The 24,577-nt window shown below is 48.9% G+C and overlaps 9 protein-coding genes across 9 annotated transcripts; 8 read left to right on the top strand and 1 right to left on the bottom strand.

The window, feature by feature from the left end:
• Window positions 1–303: 303 nt before the first annotated feature.
• VC83_08061 (uncharacterized protein) lies at window positions 304–7,419 on the top strand. Its single transcript, XM_024471622.1, has 2 exons — window positions 304–6,706; window positions 6,757–7,419. Exons 1-2 carry the CDS (start codon window positions 363–365, stop codon window positions 7,022–7,024), a joined length of 6,612 nt encoding a protein of 2,203 aa, XP_024321272.1. The 5' UTR covers window positions 304–362; the 3' UTR covers window positions 7,025–7,419.
• A 182-nt stretch (window positions 7,420–7,601) lies between these two features.
• ISC1 (phospholipase C type enzyme) lies at window positions 7,602–9,390 on the top strand. Its single transcript, XM_024471621.1, has 2 exons — window positions 7,602–8,173; window positions 8,221–9,390. Exons 1-2 carry the CDS (start codon window positions 7,754–7,756, stop codon window positions 9,244–9,246), a joined length of 1,446 nt encoding a protein of 481 aa, XP_024321273.1. The 5' UTR covers window positions 7,602–7,753; the 3' UTR covers window positions 9,247–9,390.
• A 122-nt stretch (window positions 9,391–9,512) lies between these two features.
• Window positions 9,513–11,241, top strand: URH1 (Uridine nucleosidase 1). The gene is made up of 5 exons (XM_024471620.1): window positions 9,513–9,816; window positions 9,865–9,872; window positions 10,035–10,239; window positions 10,298–10,597; window positions 10,647–11,241. Exons 1-5 carry the CDS (start codon window positions 9,771–9,773, stop codon window positions 11,210–11,212), a joined length of 1,125 nt encoding a protein of 374 aa, XP_024321174.1. The 5' UTR covers window positions 9,513–9,770; the 3' UTR covers window positions 11,213–11,241.
• VC83_08058 (uncharacterized protein) lies at window positions 11,242–13,582 on the top strand. The gene is made up of 2 exons (XM_024471619.1): window positions 11,242–11,635; window positions 11,691–13,582. Exons 1-2 carry the CDS (start codon window positions 11,481–11,483, stop codon window positions 13,147–13,149), a joined length of 1,614 nt encoding a protein of 537 aa, XP_024321173.1. The 5' UTR covers window positions 11,242–11,480; the 3' UTR covers window positions 13,150–13,582.
• Window positions 13,583–13,603: 21 nt separating this feature from the next.
• VC83_08057 (uncharacterized protein) lies at window positions 13,604–14,002 on the top strand (the record flags this gene model as incomplete). The annotated part of the gene is made up of 1 exon (XM_024471618.1): window positions 13,604–14,002. The coding sequence occupies one exon, from the start codon at window positions 13,604–13,606 to the stop codon at window positions 14,000–14,002; it is 399 nt and encodes a 132-aa protein (XP_024321166.1).
• A 1,044-nt stretch (window positions 14,003–15,046) lies between these two features.
• On the bottom strand, window positions 15,047–16,298 carry VC83_08056 (uncharacterized protein). Its single transcript, XM_024471617.1, has 3 exons — window positions 16,164–16,298; window positions 16,020–16,115; window positions 15,047–15,970 (listed from the first exon to the last, which is right to left on the bottom strand). The coding sequence occupies exons 1-3, from the start codon at window positions 16,188–16,190 to the stop codon at window positions 15,350–15,352; spliced, it is 744 nt and encodes a 247-aa protein (XP_024321165.1). The 5' UTR covers window positions 16,191–16,298; the 3' UTR covers window positions 15,047–15,349.
• Window positions 16,299–16,426: 128 nt separating this feature from the next.
• OCT1 (Mitochondrial intermediate peptidase) lies at window positions 16,427–18,778 on the top strand (the record flags this gene model as incomplete). Its single annotated transcript, XM_024471616.1, has 1 exon — window positions 16,427–18,778. The coding sequence occupies one exon, from the start codon at window positions 16,427–16,429 to the stop codon at window positions 18,776–18,778; it is 2,352 nt and encodes a 783-aa protein (XP_024321168.1).
• A 162-nt stretch (window positions 18,779–18,940) lies between these two features.
• On the top strand, window positions 18,941–21,007 carry VC83_08054 (uncharacterized protein). Its single transcript, XM_024471615.1, has 2 exons — window positions 18,941–19,417; window positions 19,472–21,007. Exons 1-2 carry the CDS (start codon window positions 19,112–19,114, stop codon window positions 20,945–20,947), a joined length of 1,782 nt encoding a protein of 593 aa, XP_024321167.1. The 5' UTR covers window positions 18,941–19,111; the 3' UTR covers window positions 20,948–21,007.
• Window positions 21,008–21,209: 202 nt separating this feature from the next.
• Window positions 21,210–22,562, top strand: VC83_08053 (uncharacterized protein; the record flags this gene model as incomplete). The annotated part of the gene is made up of 1 exon (XM_024471614.1): window positions 21,210–22,562. The coding sequence occupies one exon, from the start codon at window positions 21,210–21,212 to the stop codon at window positions 22,560–22,562; it is 1,353 nt and encodes a 450-aa protein (XP_024321170.1).
• Window positions 22,563–24,577: the final 2,015 nt, after the last annotated feature.

Genomic DNA, 24,577 nt, shown 5'->3' with positions numbered 1-24,577 from the left:
GGCGGGCCAATTCAAACCTAACTAATATTTGGAGTGAAACATGACAAAACGCCATAGTTTCGCCTCAATCTATTGTGATCCGGAAAGTACCTATATATAGTGAGGATATTGTATTACACGACAGGCCTGATCTGAATTTATTTTCTGCTATTGAACATACCCTTCCGTGCCTGCGATATTCTGTGGTTTAAAGCCAAGGGGTGTCGTAGTCGTGACGCACAGAACAGCCGTGAGCCCAACAGCCACTAACCCTTCCTTATCGTTATCGTAGATGTTGGTGGCAACCGCAAAGCAAACAAAGCATCAACTCACCACAAAGAAATGAAGCTGCAGCTGCCCACCAAGCACATGGGATAGCATCGATGGCAGCGAATGGAATGTCGACACAGGAGCGGCAGCTCTGCGAGTTTTTCAGAGACTTGCCGCTGGTGAAGAAGAACCGTTATGACGAATCCGCAAGCAACGACCTTCTTTATAACCTTTTCTGGTCTTTAGCAGGCGGCCAGGACAAGTATATGCGACTCTTCTTTCCTGAGGGACGTCAACCTGCACCAAACGAGAAATGGGAGCTTCGGGGAGCTCAAGGCGCCGTGGATGGAGCAGAATACACAGAGGCGGCGAGGGGCAAGGCTTGCGGTCATATCTTCAAGAGTGGCGAGGCAACATACAGATGCAAGACGTGCAGCGCAGATGATACCTGTGTTCTTTGCAGTAGATGCTACGATTCTTCTGATCATACGGACCACATGGTGTATATTAGCATATCCCCTGGAAACAGCGGCTGCTGCGACTGTGGCGACCCTGAGGCATGGAAACGCCCTGTGCACTGCACGATACATAGCGAGAGCGAGCATGAAGCAAAAAGGTCTGGGAAATCAAAAGAGACGTCTGGACTGCCAGATGAACTTATCGAGAGCATTAGGATGACCATTGGCCGAGCTTTCGACTACGTATGCGATGTTATATCCTGTTCGCCAGAACACTTACGACTCCCTAAGACGGTTGATAGCATCAAACTCGATGAGCGAATGTCCCGCCTCACATCCCCTTACTACCGAGGAGATATAGTCGAAGAGCCTATTGAGTACGTCCTGATATTGTGGAATGACGAAAAGCATACGGTGGAGGAGGTTAGCCTGCAAGTCTCTCGGGCCTGCAAAGTCAGGGTAGCGGAAGGGTTACAACGAGCCTACGAAACCGATGACATGGGACGGGCTATTGTGAAGTACAGTTTTGATATCAACGAATTACTTGCCGTCGCGGAGGTCATCGAGCACATCAAAGTTACGGTTAGCATCCGCTCTGCTCGAGATACATTCAGGGAACAGATGTGTGGAACAATTATCCAATGGCTTGGAGATATCTCGGGCTGCAGCGTTGGTGGAGACCACAATATCCTACGAGACGTTGTATGCGAGGAAATGCTCAAATCTTGGCGAACGGGAAGTGAGGCTGTCAACGCAGAAATCGGCAAGAGCGGTATCGACGACCTAGAAATTGAAGACCAAGAAAGAGAAAACGAAGATAGAATGATGCTATTAGGGGCGCGGAATATACAGATCGTACGTTTGGAGGCCGCTATGGCGGAGGCTGAACGAGCGAATGAAATGGAAAGCTCGGAGGACGAAGACGAAGACGGAGATGAAGATGGAGGTGAGCTGAGTGAGGGTGAAGATGTGGGCGAAGAAGAACTTCAATCAATTATGGACGTCATGCTAGTTGAGGCACAGGCGGGTGGCGATCAAGATGGAGATGTCGAGATGACGGATGATGCATCAGCGCAAGAGGCAGATGAAGCCACTATGGCTGGATATCCGCCGCCGCCTCCCCCTCCACCACCGCCACCTCCAGGTTTAGACACCCAGAGGGCTCTAATGGATCGTGAAACTACTCCGTCGGATTCGGATATGGCAGAGCCGTTAATAACATCTTCCATCTATGCCAAAGCCAATATGGATATCCCCAAAACCCCAGGGCCGAAGCATGCTAGACCTGAGAAGGTTGGAAGGCCACCGAGATACTGGCTTGAGACACCAGAAGCGTTCAGTGATAGGGAGTCTATACCGCTACACGAAGATCTTTGGCAGCGCGTAAGACTTGACTGGATGATCCTCTTCGACTTAAGGATGTGGAAAAAGGTCCGGGTCGATCTCCGTGACCTTTACATTTCTACCGTCGTCACAATCCCTGAGTTTAAGCGTGTGCTGGGACTTCGCTTTGCTGGATTATACACTCTCTTGGCGCAGTTATATTTAATTGCTGATCGCGAGCCTGATTACTCGATAATCAATATCTCCTTACAGATGCTCACGACACCATCCATCACGTCAGAAATTGTCGAGAGAGGGAACTTCTTGACACATCTGATGTCTATATTATTTACGTTCCTAACCGCTAGGCAAGTTGCGCCGCCAATTGAGATCAATCCAAATGCCGTTCTCAAGTTTGAAACTGGTTCTGTAACCAACCGCCGCATGTATCACTTTTTCATGGATCTTCGCTATCTTTTCAATGCGCCACACGTTCATGAAAGGCTCCGGACAGACGAGAGATACATGATGCAGTTCCTTGACCTTGTCAAGCTTCATCAAGGAATATGTCCGAATGTCAGAGCCGTAGGCGACCATCTCGAGTACGAGACTGATGCTTGGATAAGCGCCTCCCTAGTGACTAGAGAGATCAACCGCCTATGCCGCCAGTTCTCAGAGTCTTTCAAGTGGAAGCTTGGCGAAGATATGTCTGCTATTAATAGGGCCATTCGTTTCTCTGCGAATACAGTCATCATAAACTCGCTGGGCTTGGAGCGCAGACGATTTGAAGGCTCTGAGATCAAAGAAGAAGTGAAGTTCAAAACAGTTGCGGATTATGAGTTTGATACTTCGGAGACTGGCGAACACAGTGTTATCAAGTTCATCGTCGAAGATCAGCCGATCAGTTTTCATCATGCTCTGCATTACACGCTATCATGGCTCATTGAGTGCGGCAAGAGCATGTCTCGCGATGAATTTTCTAACCTGCTTACTTTTACTCAAGACGGCTTAATGCAAAAGCCAAAGCTTATGGGCCAGCGACTTATGCCAACCCATGAGTATAGCTCGGAGGATTTACTCATGGCAGCATTCGACTATCCACTTCGAGTTTGCGCGTGGTTGGCGCAGATGAAGGCTAGTATGTGGGTTCGCAATGGTATGAGCCTTCGCCATCAGGCTGGCACATACCGAGGAGTTACCCAGCGAGATGTAACTCACCATCGAGACTTATTCCTGCTACAAACCGCTATGGTCATTTGCTCGCCGAGTCGCGTATTGGCATCGATGATTGATAGATATGGGTTGGAAATGTGGATGAAGGGCATCTATGAGCAGAACTCTGATGTTCTGGACCACCAACAGCAGCTCGACGTTGCAGAAGATATGATACACCTGCTCATTGTATTGCTCTGCGATAGGACATCCTTGGTTCCTATCGAGTCCGAGCCCAACCCACATACGGTTGCCCTGAGACGCGATATTGTGCATGTCCTTTGCTTCAAGCCATTATCATTCTCAGAGATCTGTAGCAAATTGCCGGATAAGTTCCAAGAACAAGAAGAATGCCAGGATCTATTGGACGAAATGACGATATTCAAAGCGCCCGAGGGACTCTCTGATGTTGGAACGTTTGAGCTACAAGAACAATTTCTGAAGGAAATTGACCCTTACATTGCGCACTATAACAAAAACCAAAGAGAAGAGTCAGAAACTGCGTATCGCAACTGGGTATCCAAGAAAACCGGACGACCGGCGGCCGATGTTGTATTTGAGTCGAAGCTTCGTCCTATTGAATCGGGTATTTTTATGGATTTGTCCGCTTTCACTAAGACCGGAATATTCGCTCAGATCATTTACTACTCCCTGTTGTATCCCCTAAAATCACAGGAGCTCACTCCAACTGTACCTGCCACAAGGGTAGAGGCTTTCCTCCATGTGGTTTTACACTTAGTCCTTATTTCAATTGCAGAAGATAACACTGAAGAGGACGACATGTCGGAAGAGGCTCTCCAATCCTTCGTTTACATTGCATTAACAAGGAATGCGAGGAGCAATTTCATGAATGATGCACCTCAGGCGAAGACTATAGTATCCATCTTGGAAATTATGTCAACCAGAGAGGCGTTTAAATCCTGCCATCCTAAAATAAGCCTGGTTTTGAAGAGAATGAGGCAAAAGAGACCTCGGGGCTTTGAGAGTGCCTTTGCAAAACTTGGAGCTTCGGTTGACAGAGTATCCACAGCATCCCCGGCCATCGTGAATCCAGATGAGGAGCGAGATAAGAAGAAGAAGGCAGCACTTGAGAGGCAAGCAAAGGTCATGGCCCAATTCCAGCAACAACAAAAGAACTTCCTCAGCAATCAAGGTGACGCCGACTGGGCCCAAGAAGACTTAAGCGATGAGGATATGGACGTGCAAGCTGAAGAGCGCAAGAACAACTGGCAATATCCGTCTGGCAATTGCATCCTTTGCCAAGAAGATACGAATGACAGTAAGCCATATGGTACTTTCGCTATGATGGAAGAGAGTGGTATTCTGCGTCAAACAGACTTTTCGGATCAGGATTTTGTCAAAGAAGCTGCGAGCGTGCCCGCTAATCTTGACCGTTTTGCTGAGGCAATCAGGCCATTTGGCGTTTCCGGTCAGAACAGACATGTTGTGCACAAAATTGCTACCAATGGCCAGGAGGTTGTTAGTGAGAGGCAGACGATAGGCAAGGGCTTCCCCTCTAAATCGATGAAGCTTGGCCCTGTGTCTGTCGGCTGCGGACACATCATGCATTATAAATGCTTCGAATTATATTACGAGGCTTCATCCCGACGACAGAGTCATCAGATCGCTAGACACCATCCCGAGAGGCTTGACCTCAACGAGTTTGTCTGTCCATTATGCAAAGCCCAGGGTAATGCGTTCCTTCCAATCATTTGGCGCGGCAAAGAGGAGTCGTATCCGGGACTTTTGAATACTTCTGCGCCATATGACGAGTGGCTTGATTCCGTTTTGCCCTCTGCCGTTAAAAGGCAGGAGAAGAGCGCTGCACCACTTGGTGATGGAGAATTTCCTGGGTCTCGTTTCCGAGACATGTTTCTTAACTACATCCAGGAAAATGTAGTTCAGTCGTTGTCAAGTAAAGTGCCTAATCTAGACGAAGCATGGGAGGCTGTACTTTCGTCTCCAACATCTCTATCAGATAACGCCCTTAACATATTACAAGCAAACAGAGCGCCAATGCGAATGCTGCCGGGCGCATTTCCTCCTGACGCCGCTCTTGAGCTTCCAAACGTTACCCCGCCACAAACGAGCACTGCCGATCCTGGGTTGATAGAACTCGTCAGAATATTCCGTCGCCTTTCTGACACCATAGTGAGAAACAAGTTGATTAGTCGGGAGATTCCCGAGCCGCGTCCAGAAGGCGCAGACGCCTTTTACGCAGGTGACACTGTGGCCCAAGCTCTTGGGTTCTCGATTTCCGCCGTAGAAATCCTCCAACGTGGTGTTGATTCAGAGAGTGGTTCAACTTTCATAGAGAAGGTTCCACAACAGAGCCTGACTCATTTACGAATTCTTTCGGAAACGGCGGCTTCTTACGTAGCCATTGGAGGATTGAAGAACGAAGGTAACAATCCGACAGCAGCTGCATTCATGAATACCTATGACCGCCAGATTGAACAGCTTTTCTGTGGATACCCTCAAGCTTTGAGGTCGCATTGCGAGGAAAGAGACCACTATCCGTTGCTCAACTGTGATATTTTCAACTTCCTCACGGAAACATCGCTCTGCTTGGCTCCAGTTCTCGACCTTGACATCATGCATATTTTATGTCTTTGCTACGTTGCGGAGATTGTCAAGGTGGTTCTGGCCATGGCACGTAACGCTCCTTCCGCGAAGTGGCTGTCTTGGGCTGGCCTTCTCAATGACGACCAGAAAGCTACAGAGGAGAGCTCATTCCAACGTGCTTGCTCATATATCACAAAGCTAGATATGAGGCACAGGGTAATGCTAGGCTTGGACAACGCACAGCCCTTCGAAGAACCCGGTGATGAGTTGGAAGGGTTTGATCAAGAATGCTTCAGTGGCATTGATGATTGCAAGGAGTTCGTGAAGAAGTACGCTCTCGTGTTCCTCCGCAAAGCATCTCTGTTACTGTACGTTCGATATGGAACAGATTTCAACAGCTTTTTCCCTCACAATTCAGATGATGAGTTGGGACGTCTTTCTGAGGCCCTTCGACTGCCTTCGTTTGACGATATATGTGACCTTATTGTCCAAAAGAGCACAGCGAAGATAGACGACATCATTGACAATGACGATAATTTGTCATATGATGATATCTCCACCACGCAACACATTATTTGGGGGTGGATTCATGCCCACTTCGCTTGGCAAACAAAGCATGCTCCCGAAGAGGGAAAATCCGATAAAAAGGCCAAAGACATCTCTGTTTCTCATCCTTCCATTTTCGAGCTTATCGGATTGCCCAAGAACTACGATACCCTAATGGAAGAGACAATGAAAGGACGCTGCCCAACCACCGGCAAAGATCTTACAGACCCCATGCTCTGTTTGTTCTGTGGTACAATCTTTTGTGGTCAAGCAATGTGCTGCCTGAAGGAAGAACCCAAGACGAGAGGCAAACCTTCTGTCAAGATTGGTGGCGCACAACAGCACATGAGGAAGTAAGTAGTACCCGCATACAATTTTGTGAAACATTACTAACGTACTATAGGTGCCAAATTCACATCGGCCTCTTCATCAATATTAGGAAGTGCACGGTCTTCTATTTGCATCACAACTCCGGCAGCTGGATGGTGGCGCCGTACATTGACAAATTCGGCGAGGTTGACCCAGGTCTCCGCCATGGACGACAGCTTCACCTCCACCAGAAGCGTTATGATGCATTGTTAAGGAACACATGGCTGCAGCACGGGATTCCAAGTGTAATTAGCCGGAAGCTGGAGCAAGATATCAACAATGGGGGGTGGGAAACTATATAGTTAGTTTGTGGGTTGGAATGGGGTGTATCGGAGTGCCGTTTATATAAATATGAGAGATGAGGGACCGAATTGTCAGCTCATGCGGCGACGTTTAATAAGGCTGGGAGTTGGGTTAGATAGATGAAGTTTCTTCAATGGTTATTCTTGGCTTAGATACAGTCTCATCTGAAGTCTATTGAACCTGGACTCGTTGGGAAAGCCCACGGTTGATTGAATGGTAGATACTGATAATTATACCTTGGAATCTCACTCCCCTATTTAATTTTTCATGTATTAAGCTCCAATGAAGTCAAATTATATGATAATCTATGCATCACCAGTATATATTGTCAAAAAAAACATGGGTAGTAGATAAAAGCGTGTTGGTGACTTCCTTCATAGCGTGTAGCTGTAACTTGGACGTTGTTCGAAAGTGATTGAAGGTGGGCCAAATAATGCGACCTTCAGGCCCAGGCGGCGTGGTGTTGATGTGCGGAGCTATGACCTTCTTGGCCCGTTCGGGCAATGTTCTCGCAACGTTGCTCCAGACTCCAAATCTCATGCCGCCATATCTTTCGCAAGTTTGTCTTCCAGGGCCACGTTACTTTATTCAGTTTGCTTTGTTATCAAAACCATTGCCAGCAATATACCTTCCTACTAACTTGAAGAAGAACCAGCAATGGCTCCTTAAAGGTCTTTTGCCACATATCCTATATCAACCAACGCCACTTCCAAAACATAACCGCCACCATGGCTTCCACGCCAGAGGAGCTTAACATATTAACCCTCAACTGCTGGGGGCTCAAGTATATCTCGACGCTTCAACATGAGCGACTTTTGGAAATTGGGAAGCGTATCGTCACCGCCGAGCCCACACCTCAAATTGTTGGGCTCCAGGAACTCTGGACCCACGAAGACTATGTAGCAATCCGCAAGGAAACTCGCCATATATTGCCCTATGGTAAATTGTACTATGGTGGAATTTTTGGAGCAGGTCTTGCAATTCTATCGAAATGGCCCATAGAGGAGAGTTCAATGGTGCCATATCGACTTAATGGACGGCCAACCGCATTTTTCAGGGGAGACTGGTACGTTGGAAAGGGCGTTGCTTGTGCGAGGATTCGCATAGGCTCAGGTCCTAAGGATATTGTCGAAGTGTTTACAACTCATGTAAGTCTTACCCTTCCCCTTTTATCAACCTACTAACACCACGCCAGCTCCATGCTCCTTACGAAGTTGAGCCACATGACTCCTATATCTGCCACAGAACCGCCCAGGCATGGGAGGTTGCAAAACTCATCCGCGGAGCAGCAGACCGAGGGCATCTCGCCATCGCACTGGGAGACTTTAATATGATACCGCTTTCATTAGCCCATCGCCTAGTCACGTCACATGCACCTGTCCAAGACGTATGGCGCGCATTGCACCCAGATTCCAGTCTAGGAGCAGCAATCGACAAAAGCGAGAAAGCTAGGATGCGAGGCGTCCCGACTGCTGCGTTGAACCTAAACGAAAACGGAATTACCTGTGACAGTGTGCTGAACACTTGGAGGTGGAGCAAGGAAGAGCAGCAAAAGTTGGGCCTGGGGAAACCTGCCATTACTATACCGCTCAGTACCAGCGACCCAAAGGCTAAGCGACTTGATTACATATTTGCAGGGGACGGCAAAAGGCACGGAGAGGCTGGGGCGTGGGTAGTGGAATCTGCTTATGTTGGCATGACTGAGCCGCACCCTACTTTTCAGTGCTCTCTCAGTGATCACTTTTCGGTGGGAGCTACACTCCGATGGAGTGATGTCGCAGGACAGGAGAGCAATGTGGCTCTACCCAGCCCACCGGTCACTCATGGCCATACAGAGAGTGGATCCGAGAAACATAAGGTTTTGGGTGTTTCGTATCTCCTGCCCTCGACATATGATGAGATATTGGAAATGATCCACACCTACACGATCCGAGAAGGGAAGCAGCGGCGATGGAGGCTGTACCACTTTATTGGATCGCTTGTCATCTCCATCGGTTGTCTTATTGCAATATGGTGGTCTCCAAGGAACTTTGTGTCGTTCTTGCTTATGCTTTTATCCACGTTGGGTTTGAGCGCTGGGGTAATCGATGGTCTGATCGGGGGACTGTTTGTTGGGAGCGAGCTCAGGGCGTTGAAGGAGTTTGAGTGGGAAATTAAAAATGCTAGGGGGACTGCTGGAGGCGTTGAACACGATGACAAGCATGAAGTGAAGGATTGGTAGGGTGGATCTGTCGGTATTGATACTCGACGTGTATTTGTATTGATATTTTATTTTTCGTAATTTGAAGCGACTACATTAACTCCATCACTAGATAATAGGTAGATATGTGTAGTATAGGGTCATTAATATTGATTCATACATTTGTTTTGTTTGTTTATTTATCTTGAGTGCTAAAATAATTTCTTATAATGAATTCGGATATATTCACCATTCAAGAATTTACACTTCGGCCACACGCTCTATTTTGCATCGCAACACAATCCAAAAAAACATCTTCAACTCCCTACAATGTCGCATTCATATACGACTAGCAGTACAATAGTCATCAAACGTCAACCCATAAGTTACAACAGCCAAAAAGTGAATATAAGCTCCAAAAAGTAGAACCGTCATTTGGCCTACGTAAACAGATCACGCGGTTAGCCCACTCGTACCCCACAGCTCTGAAGCCAGGATATGAGGGATTCAATATTCTTCAAACAAACAGCTCGGCGGCCCCTTTTTTTGAATATTCGCTGTTCAAAATGGCATCGACCAATAAAATACCTATATGGCTAGACTGCGATCCTGGTAAAGTCCTTTCTATCAAGTTGCAGAAGTTGTGGCTAATATTGTAAGGTCATGATGTTTGTCTCCTTACCACCCTGACAACACCTCTCTATCAGACGGCGGCACCTCCTCATGCCAAATTCTGTGGATGACGGACGAATCCTTACCGCTGTCACATGGTGGAGATCCAGGAAATATGAATTCTCAACCCGTGACCAATTGCTAACCACCACTTATAGGATGCCTTCGCCATTTTACTAGCAGCTCATCATCCAGCCGTGGGGCTTTTGGGCCTAAGCACTGTCCATGGCAATGCTTCCTTAGACAAGACGACAGCAAACGCAGGGAGTGTCTTGACGGCTATTGGGAAGCCAGACATCCCGGTTTACAGAGGGGCAAGCAAGCCGCTGGTTCGGCCTGCCGTCCATGCTGACGCTATCCATGGTGCGCAACAGCTATCCCAGCAATGCCTTGTTGGCATAACTGCTAACGAAATCCCCAGGGGAATCCGGGTTAGCTGGAACAGACCTTCTGCCAACTCCAGCAGGACCAGCCGATCTGTCTATTGAAGCAGTTGATGCCATGGCAAAAGCCATTCTTGCAACACCTCCAAACACCTGCTGGCTTGTAGCAACAGGTACATTAACGAATGTTGCCGGGCTGGTTATGAAGTACCCAGCTGTAGTTGGGCATCTCAAGGGCCTTTCTATCATGGGAGGCGCTATCGGTGGTGGGTTCACTGCTGCACCGATGGGAAAGGTTGGTAGTACTGAACGATACGGGAACTGGACTCCTTACGCAGGTAAATTACTGAGTCGATAAATGTTATATATCTTTACTAATACCGGTAGAATTTAATATAGTTGTGGACCCCGAGGCAGCAGTAACTATCTTCGATCTTCCTGAGTTGGCAGCTAAGACGACTCTTATCCCTCTGGACGTCTCCCACCAGGTCCTCGCCAATAAAGAAGTTATTAAACTATTACATTATGGAAAGAAAGATACTCCATCAAACGATACGAAACCCTCGATTCTCCGAACCATGCTGGTCGAATTACTTTGCTTCTTCGCCGAAACATACGACAAAGTTTTCGGGTTGTCAGAAGGGCCACCCCTCCACGATCCAATTGCGGTAGCAGCAATGTTTGAAGGCACCGAATATGCCATACCATTATATGACCATGAGGAGGGACAGCAGGGTAGACGTGAGAGGTTTAATGTTAAGGTTATCACGGAGGGTACTCACGCGGAAGCTCTTGATGGGAAGACGGAGACGGGCAGGACAATTGCCACGCTTTTGCCACCGGGGCAGGAGGGTGTGAAGATACCGAGGAGCCTCGATGTGCAGAACTTTTGGAAAGTTATTGAGGATTGTCTGGAGAAGGCAGATGCGATAAATGCTCCGGCCAAGAATTGAAGTGGGGATAAATAGTTCAGAAAAACTCATTGTTGTATTGAGCATAGCTATAGATAAATAGAAGCTCTCGATCAGAGCTATGATTACTAAGAAAGAGGAATTCCACTGTTGGTTTTTTTTTTGGATAGATAGGTAAAGCAATTGGTGAACACCAAAATTTAAATCCGTAGCCTCGTCGTTCAAAGCCTCGCATCGCCGCTGATGTGAACTGGTGCTGCGCTGCGACCACAACCCAAACCCTCTACACTCTCTTGCAACAACCGTCACCATGAACAATCAGCAGTTTCGGAAGCTGGTACTCGATACTCCTGCGCGGCAGAGTCTTAATGGCGATAACAAGGCGACACTTGGCGCCACCCCACGCCGCGATGGTGGCGCCACAGCCCTTGGTTCACGGATGCGTTCCAGCATACCTATGACGCCGTATGGTTCCCGCCCCCACCTATATCCTAGAATGAGAACTAACTGTCTTTTGTAGCCGGTCTGTAGCCACTTCCGGAGGCAACGATTTTGCGCGACAACTTGCAGAGCGCCAGCGAGAAGTCTCTGGACAACAGCCGACGAAGAAGTTCCGATCGGTTGCCGCGCCGAGAGGGGCAAAACTCGCAAGTGGATATGTTGACCGGACACAGATGCGAGAGTCTGAGGTGGAGGATGATAAGGCTGAAAGAGTCAAGGCACTGGAGGAGATGATGAAACTACAACAGATCGACCAAGCGACATTTGAGAGGCTGCGAGATGAGATTATTGGTGGAGATGTCAACAGTGTTCATCTTATGAAGGGACTCGACTATAAGCTACTGGAGAGGGTTAGAAGGGGGGAAGATGTGCTGCAGGGGAAATCGAAGGAAAATGCGGAAGACGAAGGAGATGAGGTTGATGTTGACGACGAGTTTGAGAAGCTGGAAGAGAAAGAGATCGTCCCTGTGGCCCGGGAGAGGGCAGCAAAACATGGAGAGATGGCGAAGGCATCTTTGGTTCCTGGAAAGAAGAGGAATAGAGATCAGATATTGGCTGAGCTGAAGGCTGCAAGGGCAGAGGCGAAAGCGAAGGCTGGACCTTCCCTTGGTACGAAGTTTAAGAAGGTGGGCGCCTCAAGGGCCGAGCCAAGGATTGAGAAAGACGAACGGGGGAGAGAAGTGCTTATTACCGTGGATGAGCGTGGAGACGAGAAGCGAAAGGTCAGAAGGGTGCAGGTAGAACAACCAAAGGAAGAGAAGCATGCCTTGTTAATGCCGGATAAAGATGCAGCACCTCTCGGAATGGAGGTTCCTGATATACCGACTCCAACAATTGAAGAAGATGAGGACTTTGACATTTTCGATGATGCTGGAGACGACTATGATCCTCTCGCTGGCTTAGACGATGATGTCGACTCCGAAGCTGAAGATGGTGAAATCGCGGAAGCACCAAGCAAGGATGTACCGAGTCCGAGTCAGACCCCTGAAGAGGAGACGGCTTCACTTGATAAGCTGTCTATGCCACCACCTCCACGACCTAAAGCTGTTGTCAAAGCAAGGAATTATTTCGGCGAGACGGCACCAACGTCCAAAACCTCTGCCAAGCCCGCTCTTGGAGATCCTACGATTCTGGCTGCATTGAAAAAGGCGTCGCAAATCGGAGGTCAAGTCAAAGAAGCCAAGTCCGAAGAAGACGCCGCACGCGAGACGAATCTTCAGAAGATGCTTCAGTCGCAGGACCGCGATGCTGATGATATTGACATGGGATTTGGCAGCAGCCGGTTTGCTGATGAAGAGGACTATGGCGATGAGAAGATCAAACTCTCTAATTGGGGCGGTGATGATGATGGGGAGGAAGGGGGGGGCGATGGGAAGGCTAAGAGGAAGCGTGGGCCGAAGAAGAGGAAGGGGGATGTCAATAGCGCGGCGGATGTGCTGAAAGTAATGGAAAGGAGGAAGATGGAAGGCAAGTCTTGAGATGGGGACAAGCCATAGGGCGGTCCGGGTTGACAGCTACGCTGCTTCAACTTTAAGAGCAGTATCTAGTAGGAAGGCAAGATTTTATAGGTCTTAAGGCTCAAACCCAAGCCTTGGATTTTGAATTCTGGACGGATTAGGCCCAGAAGGTAATATTAAATCCAACTGAATTGCAAAAATAGTTATGATTATATATCATCATGGACCAGAAACACTCTCTTGCTCTTATTGCTCCTGCCACTCCAGTTTAAGGCTTGTTGACCGTTTTCATTCCTTCTACTTTACCACATATCACTTACACTGGGTCTTCGACTCAACATCGCCCCTTCCGTCCATAGATTTCTGTTTAGGACACCATACCAAGACAGCAGTTTGTTGTACCTCTTTTGATTCAAACAATCCAACATACATACACAAGAATTTTATTAGTTACATCAATATTCCAGCAAACACTATGCGAGCAGCCCGGTGGGAGCTGTACCGGCTGGAGCAAGCCCAACTGGAGCGGGCCCGACTGGAGCACCTCCGGCTGGAGCAGTACTGGCTGGAGTACGCCCGGCTGGAGCAGGCCTGGCAGGAGGAGGGTTTCATCATGCTGCCTACGCTCCCAAATAACGAACCCGATAAACATAGAACACTCCGCCACTACCACCACGAGCCCATGAAGTGGATTCATGGCTCCCCACACGCAAATTATTCCGAGGGGAAATATCACAATCCCAGGTATATCACCCCGGACACAACTAGACAGGCGCAGAAGACAGTCTTCTCCTCGAGCAAATCCCTCATGCCAAGCCTCCTGGAACAAGCTGGAACAAGGGCACGCTACGGCTTCGAGATAATGGCCTTCTAGCCCCAAATTGCACGCCAGATGACACAAGAACCGCGTCGAAAGAACATCAGCAACCGCGAATATACGCCGGATAACTGTGAAGCCCGATACTTGGTTATCCTAAGCCAAATCGAAAACCCACACATAGGAAACAAGGGGTCTGATGGTGATGGAGGTGTCAGCCAAATTGAAAAACCAGACAACGGAAATGGGGGAGCTGATGGGGATGAAGATGTCGGCCAAACCGAAATACCAGATAACGGAAACAGTGGCGATGGAGGTGTCAGCCAAATCGAAAAACTAGAGCACAGAAATAGGGGGCATGATAGTCATAGTCAGGTGTCCATATATGAGGGAAGGCGGCGCCTGCCTTAAAAACAGCTCATTATTGTAATTGTAAACAACTACACTCGCTCCTTCCAGATCAGAATCCCAACCCGTAGCATTAAACACAACACCTCGCACAATCATGAAGATACACGTCGCAAACTATTCAAAAAAAATAAAATTGCCCGAAACCGAACCCAATCCAGGGGTCACTATGACAGGATGCCAAAAGTGTAAACACAAAGACGATGTATCTAGCCAGACTCTTGACACCACTGAAAATATTAGCTAACTAGAGTGTTGAAGGATGAGATAGCCTATGAGAGAACGTCGAGGATGATCAACCATTACTGGAAATATTTCTTCTTCTGTTTGGCGGTTTTCGTATCAGTTATTGTTGCTACTTACATCATTGCCTATATTGTGGAAAGCATGTATCAACTCCATTCCTATATTGTGGAAAGCATGTATCAACGTTATGTATTCGAGAAGGTGTCCCCCATGCCAGTAAGTATTAACCATCATGTACTACGGGAGTATGATATAACTTAGTCTAGATCGGCTATGGGACAGCCGCCTGCGACACTCGAGGCGCTCGATAATGCGACCCAAAAACTTGCGGAAGTGTTGGCCTTATCTGGGCGGGCGGGGGGGTCGGGTCATAGGGACGAGTTGGCCTTGCACGGAGGGGAGAGGGGCAATTAACGCGCAGGCCCTTTTTGATAGCCCATGACGAACCGTGACTCGGGTTTGGGCAGGAGAATCATGTTGTGGGCGGAGACTAGTGTTGAGGTTTAGGATGTATATCTGAGACTGTGGTTGTTGGAAAAATCCATACAGGAGGAGGTTAACTGTGGCTGGGAAGACGTCGAGCCCAACGTAGTTGTGTTGTAAGAGCAAAGTTCACCAGTTGCCTTGTCTTGCGAAGGGCCGTGAGTTCCATGAGATTATTCCGCACTGACGTGATTCCTAATGTTTTATTTTATATCTTTAACGAAAAGGGAAGTTTTGTACAGAAGCTCGACTCATACCGCAGCTCATTTATTTCCCTTTGCTCACCCATCCCTCAACCGCTTCCCTTCCCTCGGCGACCTTCTCGTCAACAACTCTCACCGCCTGCTCTGTGTGCACCTTTGTCATATAAATCGCACGCTCAATGCCAGATTTCGCCTTCAAGTGCCCATTCGCCAAGGCTGGGAACTTCTGCTCGTACTTCCACAGCAAATCGCTGACGTTGCGCATGGTTACGGGTAAAACAACCCAGCCGGCCGCAACACCGATTGCTAGAGGTGCGGGCCCTCTGAGAAGTATGCTGCGGTTGCGAGTGGCAATGCTACCAGCCATGGCGGCAACAAGCACGTATACAGCTCCAGGCATGATCCTCTCGCCGGACTCACGCGATGGCGCCAAAGAAGCGACAGTGCTTGTGAAGTTGTTCTCGAGGGTTAGGAGCGAGTCCATTGCCGAGTTGACCTTGTCCTCGGCAGCGGCGACATGTGCGTGGATGAACAGACGAGTCTTGCCAATTTGGACAGCAAGACGGTCGGTAGGTGACTGGCGTGACGTCTGCGCCTGACGGGTAGCTGTCACGAGCGAAGACGACTCGGCGCCTGCTGATGCGGGTGCTGTCGGCTCGTCATCGTATATCGATTTCCGCTTGGACTATACATTATTAGCATTGTGATAAATATATTTGAGGCGAATACCGTACGTCTTCTGATCTAACCTCCTCGGCATGGAGAGTGGTTTTGGGATAGAGGATGGTAGCCGCGCCCACCAATGCAGTGGCTGCGGGTGCAATTGCCCTCTAGAACCAGTTAGCTCTTGTCGATATGAATTGTTCAATTATTCTTACCGATCGCAGGAGCGGAGAGAAAGACATAGCTTGAATTGAACCTGGCGTAAACACTCAATAGACCAGTTGAAGAAATGTCTGATGTCGGCTCAGAAGCTTGGTCACGGCAGCGGCAGATCGCGGAAGTATGCGCTATCGGATAGTTCTTAAAGCGGCGGCGCGTATAAACCTTATTTCCAGAACCGGGAACGAAACGACAGCGTTGGGTTCTATATCAAATTTCTTGTATATTTTCGTGTTTATGCGAGTAGGAGGAGAAGAGTATGTTTAAGGTCGCACGTAACCGCCCGTGGGTATATGCAAAATGTATTTCAAACCGATACAGAGCCCAGACACGCCTACAATATAGTACGGCAACACAATATATCGATCGCGAATCACGATCAAAACCACTCGACAATTCAGCTCCGGGAGCGCTTCACGATGAGAGGACTCTCAGGCAGATATTCGACTCGAAGGACTTTTGGAAGGAATTCTCTTCCTCGTCCAAAGCCGGTGCGAAAGGGCACAATATAGGGCTCTTCCAGAATAGATATCTTGTCAATGCCAAAGGATTCGAACGGTTTGCGGATGCAAATCTCCAGAAGGCGAAACGGATTGTGCATAAGGTGCTAAGTGCATTATTGAAGCATGAATATCAAAGCATCGCCAGAGATCTGGATACACTGAGTGACATGCTATGCCGGGTTATCGATCTCTCAGACTTTGTCCGAGCTACACACCCCGACGAGAGGATACAATACGCTGCCTCGCAAGCTCACTCTATGATGTTTGAGTTTATGAACGTTCTGAACACAACGACAGGACTCAATGAGCAGCTGGGAATAGCTATGGCCGACCCAGAAATTACAGCCACATGGACAGAAGAGGAGATGGTTGTTGCACAAGCCCTCAAAAAGGATTTCACAAAATCGGCCATTGCCCTACCCAAAGCGATCCGAGAAAAGTTCGTACGATTGTCGCAGGAAATTAGTGAGGTTGGTCATGATTTCGTGGAGTCCATGGAGCCAGCACAGCGAGAACTACAATTCTCAAGTGGCAAGCTCAAGGGGATGGATCCCCTACTAGTAAGGAGCGTCACGAGGTGGGGTTCTGCTGTGGTACCAACGCACAGTGACATTTCCATTGCAGCCATCAGATCCGTCCAAAACGAAGGCGTACGGAGAGATCTGTTTCTTGCAAATAGGACATCCTCCCCTGCACAGATTCAGCGACTCGATGATTTGATGAGAAAGAGAGCGGAATTGGCGAAGCTCACTCAATACAAAAGCTATGGACATCTAGCTCTAGGGGATAAGATGGCGAAGTCACCAGAGTCCGTCAATCAGTTCTTAAGCGCCTTATCCGAAGGTAATAAACCAAAGGCGAAGCAAGAGGTTGATCAACTCCAGCAATTTAAAGACAGGCATACAATTAGCACATCTGCTAGATTACAGCCTTGGGACAAGGATTTCTACATTTCCCAGCTCCGATCGTCCATGCACTCCAAGTCTCGGAACCCTGACTTTTTGTCGGCGTACTTCTCCCTTGGGACCGTCATGCAAGGTTTGTCTCGTTTGTTTACAAGGCTTTATGGCATTCGATTTGCACCTCGAGAAACCGTTCATGGAGAAGCGTGGAATAATGATGTGCGTCGCCTCGATGTGATCTCGGAGACTGACGGACATGTCGCTGTGCTCTACTGTGACCTCTTCTCGCGACCTGGAAAATCTCCCAACCCGGCACATTTCACACTCCGTTGTTCGCGTGAAATTGCAGAGGAGGAGATTGAAGAGGCAGCAGTTTCCCACGATCGCATCTTTTCCTCTGCTGAGGAGGCTGCTAACGATGGCATGGCTACCTCGCGTGCCTCTGGTTCTCTGAGGCAACTCCCTACCATTGCGCTGATCTGCGACTTCCGCACATCAGCTAAAGCCAGTCTCCTCAGCTTCAGCGAGGTGCAGACCCTCTTTCATGAAATGGGCCACGCAATCCACTCTATCCTAGGCCGTACCTCTCTACAAGAAGTCTCTGGTACTCGTTGTGCCACCGACTTCGCCGAGTTGCCGTCTGTACTTATGGAACACTTTGCGGCTGATCCTACTGTACTCAGCCTCTTTGCCAGGCATTATGAGACTGACCAGCCTCTCCCATACAGGCTTGTCGAGGAGAAACTTGCGATTGGCAAGCAGTTCAGCGGTGTGGAGACTGAGTCCCAGATTATTCTCGCAATGCTTGATCAAGCATACCACTCGGAGGCACCGCTTGATAAGTCCTTTAATTCCACGCAAGTGTTCCATGAGATCCAGAGGCAGCATGCGATGTTACCGCAAGACCCTGAAGGGACGAGCTGGCAGGGTTTCTTTGGGCATCTAAGCGGCTATGGCAGTACGTATTACAGCTACCTATTCGACCAAGTCCTAGCAGATCGGATCTGGAAGGTGGTGTTCCAGGGTGGACAGGACGGCGCGAGTGTTGATAGGGAAAGGGGAGAGAGGATGAAGGAGGACGTTTTGAGATGGGGTGGTGGTAGAGACCCGTGGAGATGTCTATCAGATGTTCTAGGTGACTCGAGGGTACGAGATGGTGGGAAGGAGGCGATGGCAGTTGTAGGGAGCTGGAAAAAGGCCAATTAATGTATGATAGCATGTATAACCAGGCTGCTGGGTGGCCGGTACATTTTGTATAACAGCGTAGTAGAGATAGTTTCTTCGACGGCTAGAGCAAAAAATCCTCTTGTCATATTATAGGCGTATAAGCCCATATTCAATATCCATAACACATGAATTTATCAAAACCGTAACTACTAGGACCTCATGAGTGGTAAGTGGCTCTGAATATTTTGTTGATGGTAGCGCACGGACCAATTGAATTCTAGCGCCGATCTCCATGGCTTTTATCTCTAGGAAAATCATAAAATAAAGTTGAAGGCAGTGCTGCCGTTGAGACGCCAAGTAACACCAGAAATAATGGCACGACAACGCTCAAAGAAATCGTCCGGCGATCAAAAGTTTGTAGAGCAGCAGGCGCAATCTGAGTTTTCCGAGCAAAATGGAGAACCGAGCGACAATGAAAGCGTGGAAATGATGGACGCTGGGGAGGATGAGGACGAGCTCGCGAGATTGGTTCTTGGTGACGATGCTGGGTTTATGGCCCAGTTGGGGCAGGAAACGATGGGGGATCTTGATCTTGAGGTGGAAAATGAAGAGAATGAATCTGAATTGGGTGCGGAAGGAGAGGAGGGGGAGAACCTGGAAGACGTTGACGATGCTGAGGTATTACTATTTGGCGCATCTAATCTTTGTAACTTGCGCTAACATATATCATAGCTTTTCTTTATGGATGCAGGGCCCTCTGAGGTCAACGCTAGAGATTTAATAGCACGCCCTGGGTCAGACGACGAGCAATCCGATGGCGACGAGCCAGCCTGGCAAGACAGCGATGACGAGAGGTTGACGATCTCCCTGGCGGGAAACCCTCGACTACGGAAGTTACGAGTTAGCGAAGCAGAAGATATGGTGACCGGGCCAGAGTACGTAAAGCGATTAAGGCGACAGTTCGAGCGCCTAAATCCTGTCCCGGACTGGGCGTCTACTTCAGAGCCGCCCTCGAAACGACGCCGGAGGTCCTCAGCCTCGTCCAGCTCATCTCTATCAGGCGACGATATGGACATGGACGAAGAATCGCTATCCGCCCAGCCACTCGCACAACTCCTCCGAAGCTCAAACTCCCTCATCACAGCCTCTGCGGATTCTAAGCGTGGCAAGCTACGCCCTGAAGTCATAAACATCCAGCGCACTCGCGATATACCCATGGTCCAGCCATCCGCGATCAGCTCCCTCCAATTCCACCCAATACACCCCGTCCTCCTTTCCTCTGGGCCAGCAGCCACCATCTATCTCCACCATATTGCGCCAGACGCGCTTCCTACACCAAATCCCCTCCTCACATCCGTTCACATCAAATCTACCCCGCTATACACAACCGCATTCCTCGGCCCAACCGGCGATAAGATCTTCTTCTCTGGCCGTCGACGCTACTTCCATAGCTGGAATCTGGAAACGGGCGACATTGCAAAGGTCACGCGTGTCTTGGGACAAAAGGATGAGCAGCGCAGTATGGAGCGATTTAAGTTGTCTCCGTGCGGGCGCTATATGGGCTTGATTGGCTCCTCCAAGAAGGGAGGTGGAATTGTCAATATCCTAGACGCGAACACGTGCCAATGGATCGCCGCAGCAAGAATCGAGGGGAGGAACGGTGTTGCTGATTTTGCATGGTGGAGAGATGGAGAAGGTCTCACGATTGCAGGAAAGGGTGGTGAGGTCGGAGAGTGGAGCGTTGAAAGCAAATCCTTCATCGCGCTCTGGCAAGACGAAGGCGCTGTTGGCACCTCCGTACTGACTCTTGGTGGACGAAGTGGGCAGAAAGAACTTGGTGGTGATAGATGGATCGTTATTGGCTCGTCGAGCGGTATCGTTAACATATACGACCGACGGGGATGGACGGACAAGGGCGAGGTGAAAATCCCGAATCGACCAGAGCCGACTAGGGTATTCAAGCAATTGACGACGCCGACGAGTTGTTTGGAAATCAGCCCGGATGGACAGCTATTAGTTATTTCTAGCAAGTGGAAGAGGGATGCTCTGCGGTTGATCCATCTGCCGAGTTGCACGGTTTATAGGAATTGGCCAACTGGGCAGACGCCGCTGGGAAGGGTGAGTGCTGTTGCGTTCAATCACACCAGCTCTACTTTGGCTATTGCCAATGAGCAGGGCAAGATTAAGTTATGGGAGATACGAGTGTAGTTACAAATAATGGAATTATTATACATTAGCTTCAACATTTTATAGTTGCAACTTTCAAATTGTGTGTGGCATAGTTTTATAAAGGCTGTGAGAAACGCAAAAGGCTGTGGTTTATGGAAGCGGTGAGCCAAAACCGAAATAAATACGGCAGAAATATAATTTACCGCCTCCATCAATCCCTTGGAACCGTGACCAGGCTCGAGTTGCGGAAAGCTGCATTACTGTTTGTAAAAAAGAAATTCCATCTGCCTTATTCACCCTGATGAGGTTGCTATTCCCTCTCATCAGGCGTGCACGATGCCTCCCTGTTACTCGCCATCATGAACGCCGAACCCTCCTCACCCTCGCCATTGAAACTTCCTGCGATGATACCTCCGTTGCGATCCTTGAGAAGCAAAGTGCCAGAAGCACTCTCCACTTCCACGACAAAGTCACCTCAGATAACCGCGCATTCCAAGGCGTCCACCCCCTGGTAGCGCTCGAATCCCACCAGAAGTCCCTCGCACTTCTTCTCAACAGAGCTCTCCAAAGCTTGCCCGAGAGGCCCTCCGAATCGGCAACATGGACAAACGCAATCCAAGTCCGCGGCGCTACCGACAAGTCTCATAAACTACGAAAGCGCCCCGACTTCATTACGGTCACACGAGGACCGGGGATGCAGTCGAACCTAGTGACTGGGCTCGACACAGCGAAGGGTCTGGCTGTGGCGTGGCAGATCCCCGTTTTGGGAGTCAACCACATGCAAGCTCACGCTCTGACGCCACGGCTAGTATCATCTCTCAACGCGACCTCGGAATCAGCGGAATCGCATCCCCAGTTCCCCTTTCTCTCTCTCCTCGTGTCGGGCGGAAACACGATGCTCGTCCACTCCAGCGACATAGTGTCACATTCCATCCTCGCTGAGAAAACAGACATACCCGTCGGGAACGTGCTCGACAAGTGTGCGCGCGACATTCTTTCTGCATCATTGCTGGACAACGGGAAGAGCGTCATGTATAGCCCGATGTTAGAGGTGTTCGCGTTCCCGAATGGGGCGGAGGACTACGACTATAACCCGCCCGAGACGCAGCGCGGTCTTAACACGATGAAGACGACCCAGTTTGGCTGGGCTATCAGACCGCCGCTGTCTGAGGACAAGTCGTCGTCTATGGAGTTCTCCTATTCGGGCCTTGGCGCTATAATACGCCGTATTGTAGAGGCCAATCCAGAGATGTCAGATCTCGAGCGCCGAGTCCTAGCACAGGAGACGATGCGAGTCGCATTTGAGCACTTAGCTTCGCGAGTCCTCCTAGCTCTCAGCACTCCGGCAATGAAAGACATATCTACCCTCGTCGTATCTGGGGGTGTTGCGTCGAACCAGTTCTTGAAGCATATGCTGCGGTCTCTGTTGGATAAGCGGGGGTTTGAAGGTGTGGAGGTGGTGTTCCCACCGATGAGTTTGTGTACGGATAATGCGGCTATGATTGCTTGGACGGGAATGGAGATGTGGGAGGCGGGGTGGAGGAGTGGGCTGGATGTGAGGAGTTTGAAGAAATGGGCTATTGACCCCGAGGCTGGTGATGGGGGGATTATGGGCGCGGAGGGATGGAGAAGAGTTGATGATACCCAATTGTAGTGAATTATGTAAAATATAATGTCTCGTAACAATCTACGAAGGTGGTTGGACTATTGAGTTTTTTATATTGAATGCTAATGGTGCAATACTATCTATGGCTGCAAATCTTCCAGAATCGTGCAGTCCCTGGTATCATTCTCATCGAGCATTCTCTACAAAGATCAAACGCGGTAGATACCTTACCAGCGCACAGGCCAAATCCAGTACGGTGGCCATACCGTATTGCTACCGTACTGGCCGGCGCGACCGTCGCACTGGAGCGACGGTACAATCGCCGCTCTAATACCGACGGTGTATTGCACCGCCCGTGAGCGGCGACCGTGCCCTTGATCTGGGCAGTATCGCTGGCGCGACAGATTTTGGAGGTAATACTGTAGTTAGAGTACTACTGTAATCGCAAAGGATCACCGTCGCCGGCCATAAGCTGTAGATTTCTCGCCACAGTATGGCGACGGCAATGCTGCCGTAATTCTGTGTGGTGGCCAGATCCGTATCCATACAGTATTCTCGGCGAAGCTGTGGTGGCAAGATCACGGTGGTCATCAAGAAACGCAGAAATCCAAACATAATACCGTATATTTCTAATCTGCCTACTCTATCCAGCCCCGATCCACAGCCTGCGACTGTTCCAAAGTCGCACCAACCACCACATAGCCCCTCCAGATGTCCACTCCCTCCCTGTGCCCGGCACTCCAGACCTTGACCCCACCCCGAATCCAATGCCAACTCCCTTGTCCCAAACCCCCCAAGTGTATGTGTTGATGGCTGGAAGTTGCGTATCCAGCCAAGTCCGCGGCCCAAGGCTGCCCTGTCAAGTGGGTGTTTGTTTGGGGGGGGTAATATCCGAGATGTTGCTGAGCAATTGTGTATGGTTTGTGTCGATGGTCTTCAGTGAGGGTGTGGTTGTTGGTCGGAGACAGAAGAGCTGGATATGTCCACATTGGTTTGGCACTGTTCTGGATGGACCAGATATCTGTTAGTGGTTTGTGATAAGGGGTTACCATACATATCTTGGCTTATCACACCAACAACAGAAGCAATACTACTCAACGATTGCTGCAAACTCTTCTACTACATCTGTTTATGCTACATACATCACAGCATATTATTTGGACACTCATTGAACAAGTTATTAAGAATATCTCCTCCTTAATGGGGTGGGCCAATACTACCACATGGCATATCTCTACCAACTAGAGGCCTAGGAACATGAACGATAGCTCTAGAAGCTTCTACAACCCTCTATGATTCATTACACGTCATCGCTCCTTAGTTACCCACAATATTGGTTAAGTTATGACATAATTTGTCTATAGGTACTCTGACCTTGGACCTCCTTTTCACTTCCTATAGGCTAGGAACCCAAGAGATGGTTCTATGGGATTCTCTTACGTTCACTACATGATTAGCAAGCTAGTTGTGGGTCGCACTTGATTTCTAATACATTTACCAAGCCTGGTTAGTCATGGAAAGTCATGGAAAATGAGAGAACTAGACTCCTTTGGCATAAATAGGATTGCCCTTTCCTTAAGAAAGGGCAAGCAGGCAATACAGTAAATCGACTAGCACATACTTCTACGTCTTTTCCAAGCTTCCAAGCATTGATCTTGTTATTCTCTGTTTTTGAAAAGTCAGTGAGGTGCTAACCTCTGACTTACCCCTGAGTTCTCAGACTCAACATTTGTTGCAACTTGTCTAAACCACTTCACCACATCATACACCTAATTACTGCGTTGTGGAATAGTCTAAGCTACAACCCTTTAGCTCTGTTTCCTAAGACAGTGTGTTGTCTTAGTAAATTCATCCCTTCCTTGGGTGGCTAGATTCTCATATCTGGTGCACCCACCATTACACACTCGACCATCGAAACCCATTCCTGACAGCCAGGATGCGCTTGATGCTTCGTACGAAGCGTTGAATCAAGTATAATTCGAGTAGATTCCATTGTCCCAATCGAAAATCCAGATTCATCCATGTTATATGTGTTCTCTTGCGTGATTCCAAACTCTTGAACC

The sequence above is a fragment of the Pseudogymnoascus destructans genome (assembly GCF_001641265.1).
Source record: "Pseudogymnoascus destructans isolate 20631-21 unplaced genomic scaffold scaffold_21, whole genome shotgun sequence".
Lineage (NCBI taxonomy): Eukaryota > Fungi > Ascomycota > Leotiomycetes > Thelebolales > Thelebolaceae > Pseudogymnoascus > Pseudogymnoascus destructans.
The sequence above is the reverse complement of the archived record's forward strand: the minus strand, read 5'-3'. Positions and strand labels throughout refer to the sequence as shown.

Coding starts and splice junctions, on each gene's coding strand:
- VC83_08061 (XM_024471622.1), top strand. CDS start 363: ATGGCAGCGAATGGAATGTCGACACAGGAGCGGCAGCTCTGCGAGTTT. Junction 6,707..6,756: donor GCACAACAGCACATGAGGAA/GTAAGTAGTACC, acceptor AACGTACTATAG/GTGCCAAATTCACATCGGCC.
- ISC1 (XM_024471621.1), top strand. CDS start 7,754: ATGGCTTCCACGCCAGAGGAGCTTAACATATTAACCCTCAACTGCTGG. Junction 8,174..8,220: donor TCGAAGTGTTTACAACTCAT/GTAAGTCTTACC, acceptor ACACCACGCCAG/CTCCATGCTCCTTACGAAGT.
- URH1 (XM_024471620.1), top strand. CDS start 9,771: ATGGCATCGACCAATAAAATACCTATATGGCTAGACTGCGATCCTG. Junction 10,240..10,297: donor CCATGCTGACGCTATCCATG/GTGCGCAACAGC, acceptor CGAAATCCCCAG/GGGAATCCGGGTTAGCTGGA. Junction 10,598..10,646: donor GAACTGGACTCCTTACGCAG/GTAAATTACTGA, acceptor TAATACCGGTAG/AATTTAATATAGTTGTGGAC.
- VC83_08058 (XM_024471619.1), top strand. CDS start 11,481: ATGAACAATCAGCAGTTTCGGAAGCTGGTACTCGATACTCCTGCGCGG. Junction 11,636..11,690: donor TCCAGCATACCTATGACGCC/GTATGGTTCCCG, acceptor TGTCTTTTGTAG/CCGGTCTGTAGCCACTTCCG.
- VC83_08056 (XM_024471617.1), bottom strand. CDS start 16,190: ATGTCTTTCTCTCCGCTCCTGCGATCG. Junction 16,116..16,163: donor TCTCTCCGCTCCTGCGATCG/GTAAGAATAATT, acceptor AACTGGTTCTAG/AGGGCAATTGCACCCGCAGC. Junction 15,971..16,019: donor AGGAGGTTAGATCAGAAGAC/GTACGGTATTCG, acceptor AATAATGTATAG/TCCAAGCGGAAATCGATATA.
- VC83_08054 (XM_024471615.1), top strand. CDS start 19,112: ATGGCACGACAACGCTCAAAGAAATCGTCCGGCGATCAAAAGTTTGTA. Junction 19,418..19,471: donor AAGACGTTGACGATGCTGAG/GTATTACTATTT, acceptor CATATATCATAG/CTTTTCTTTATGGATGCAGG.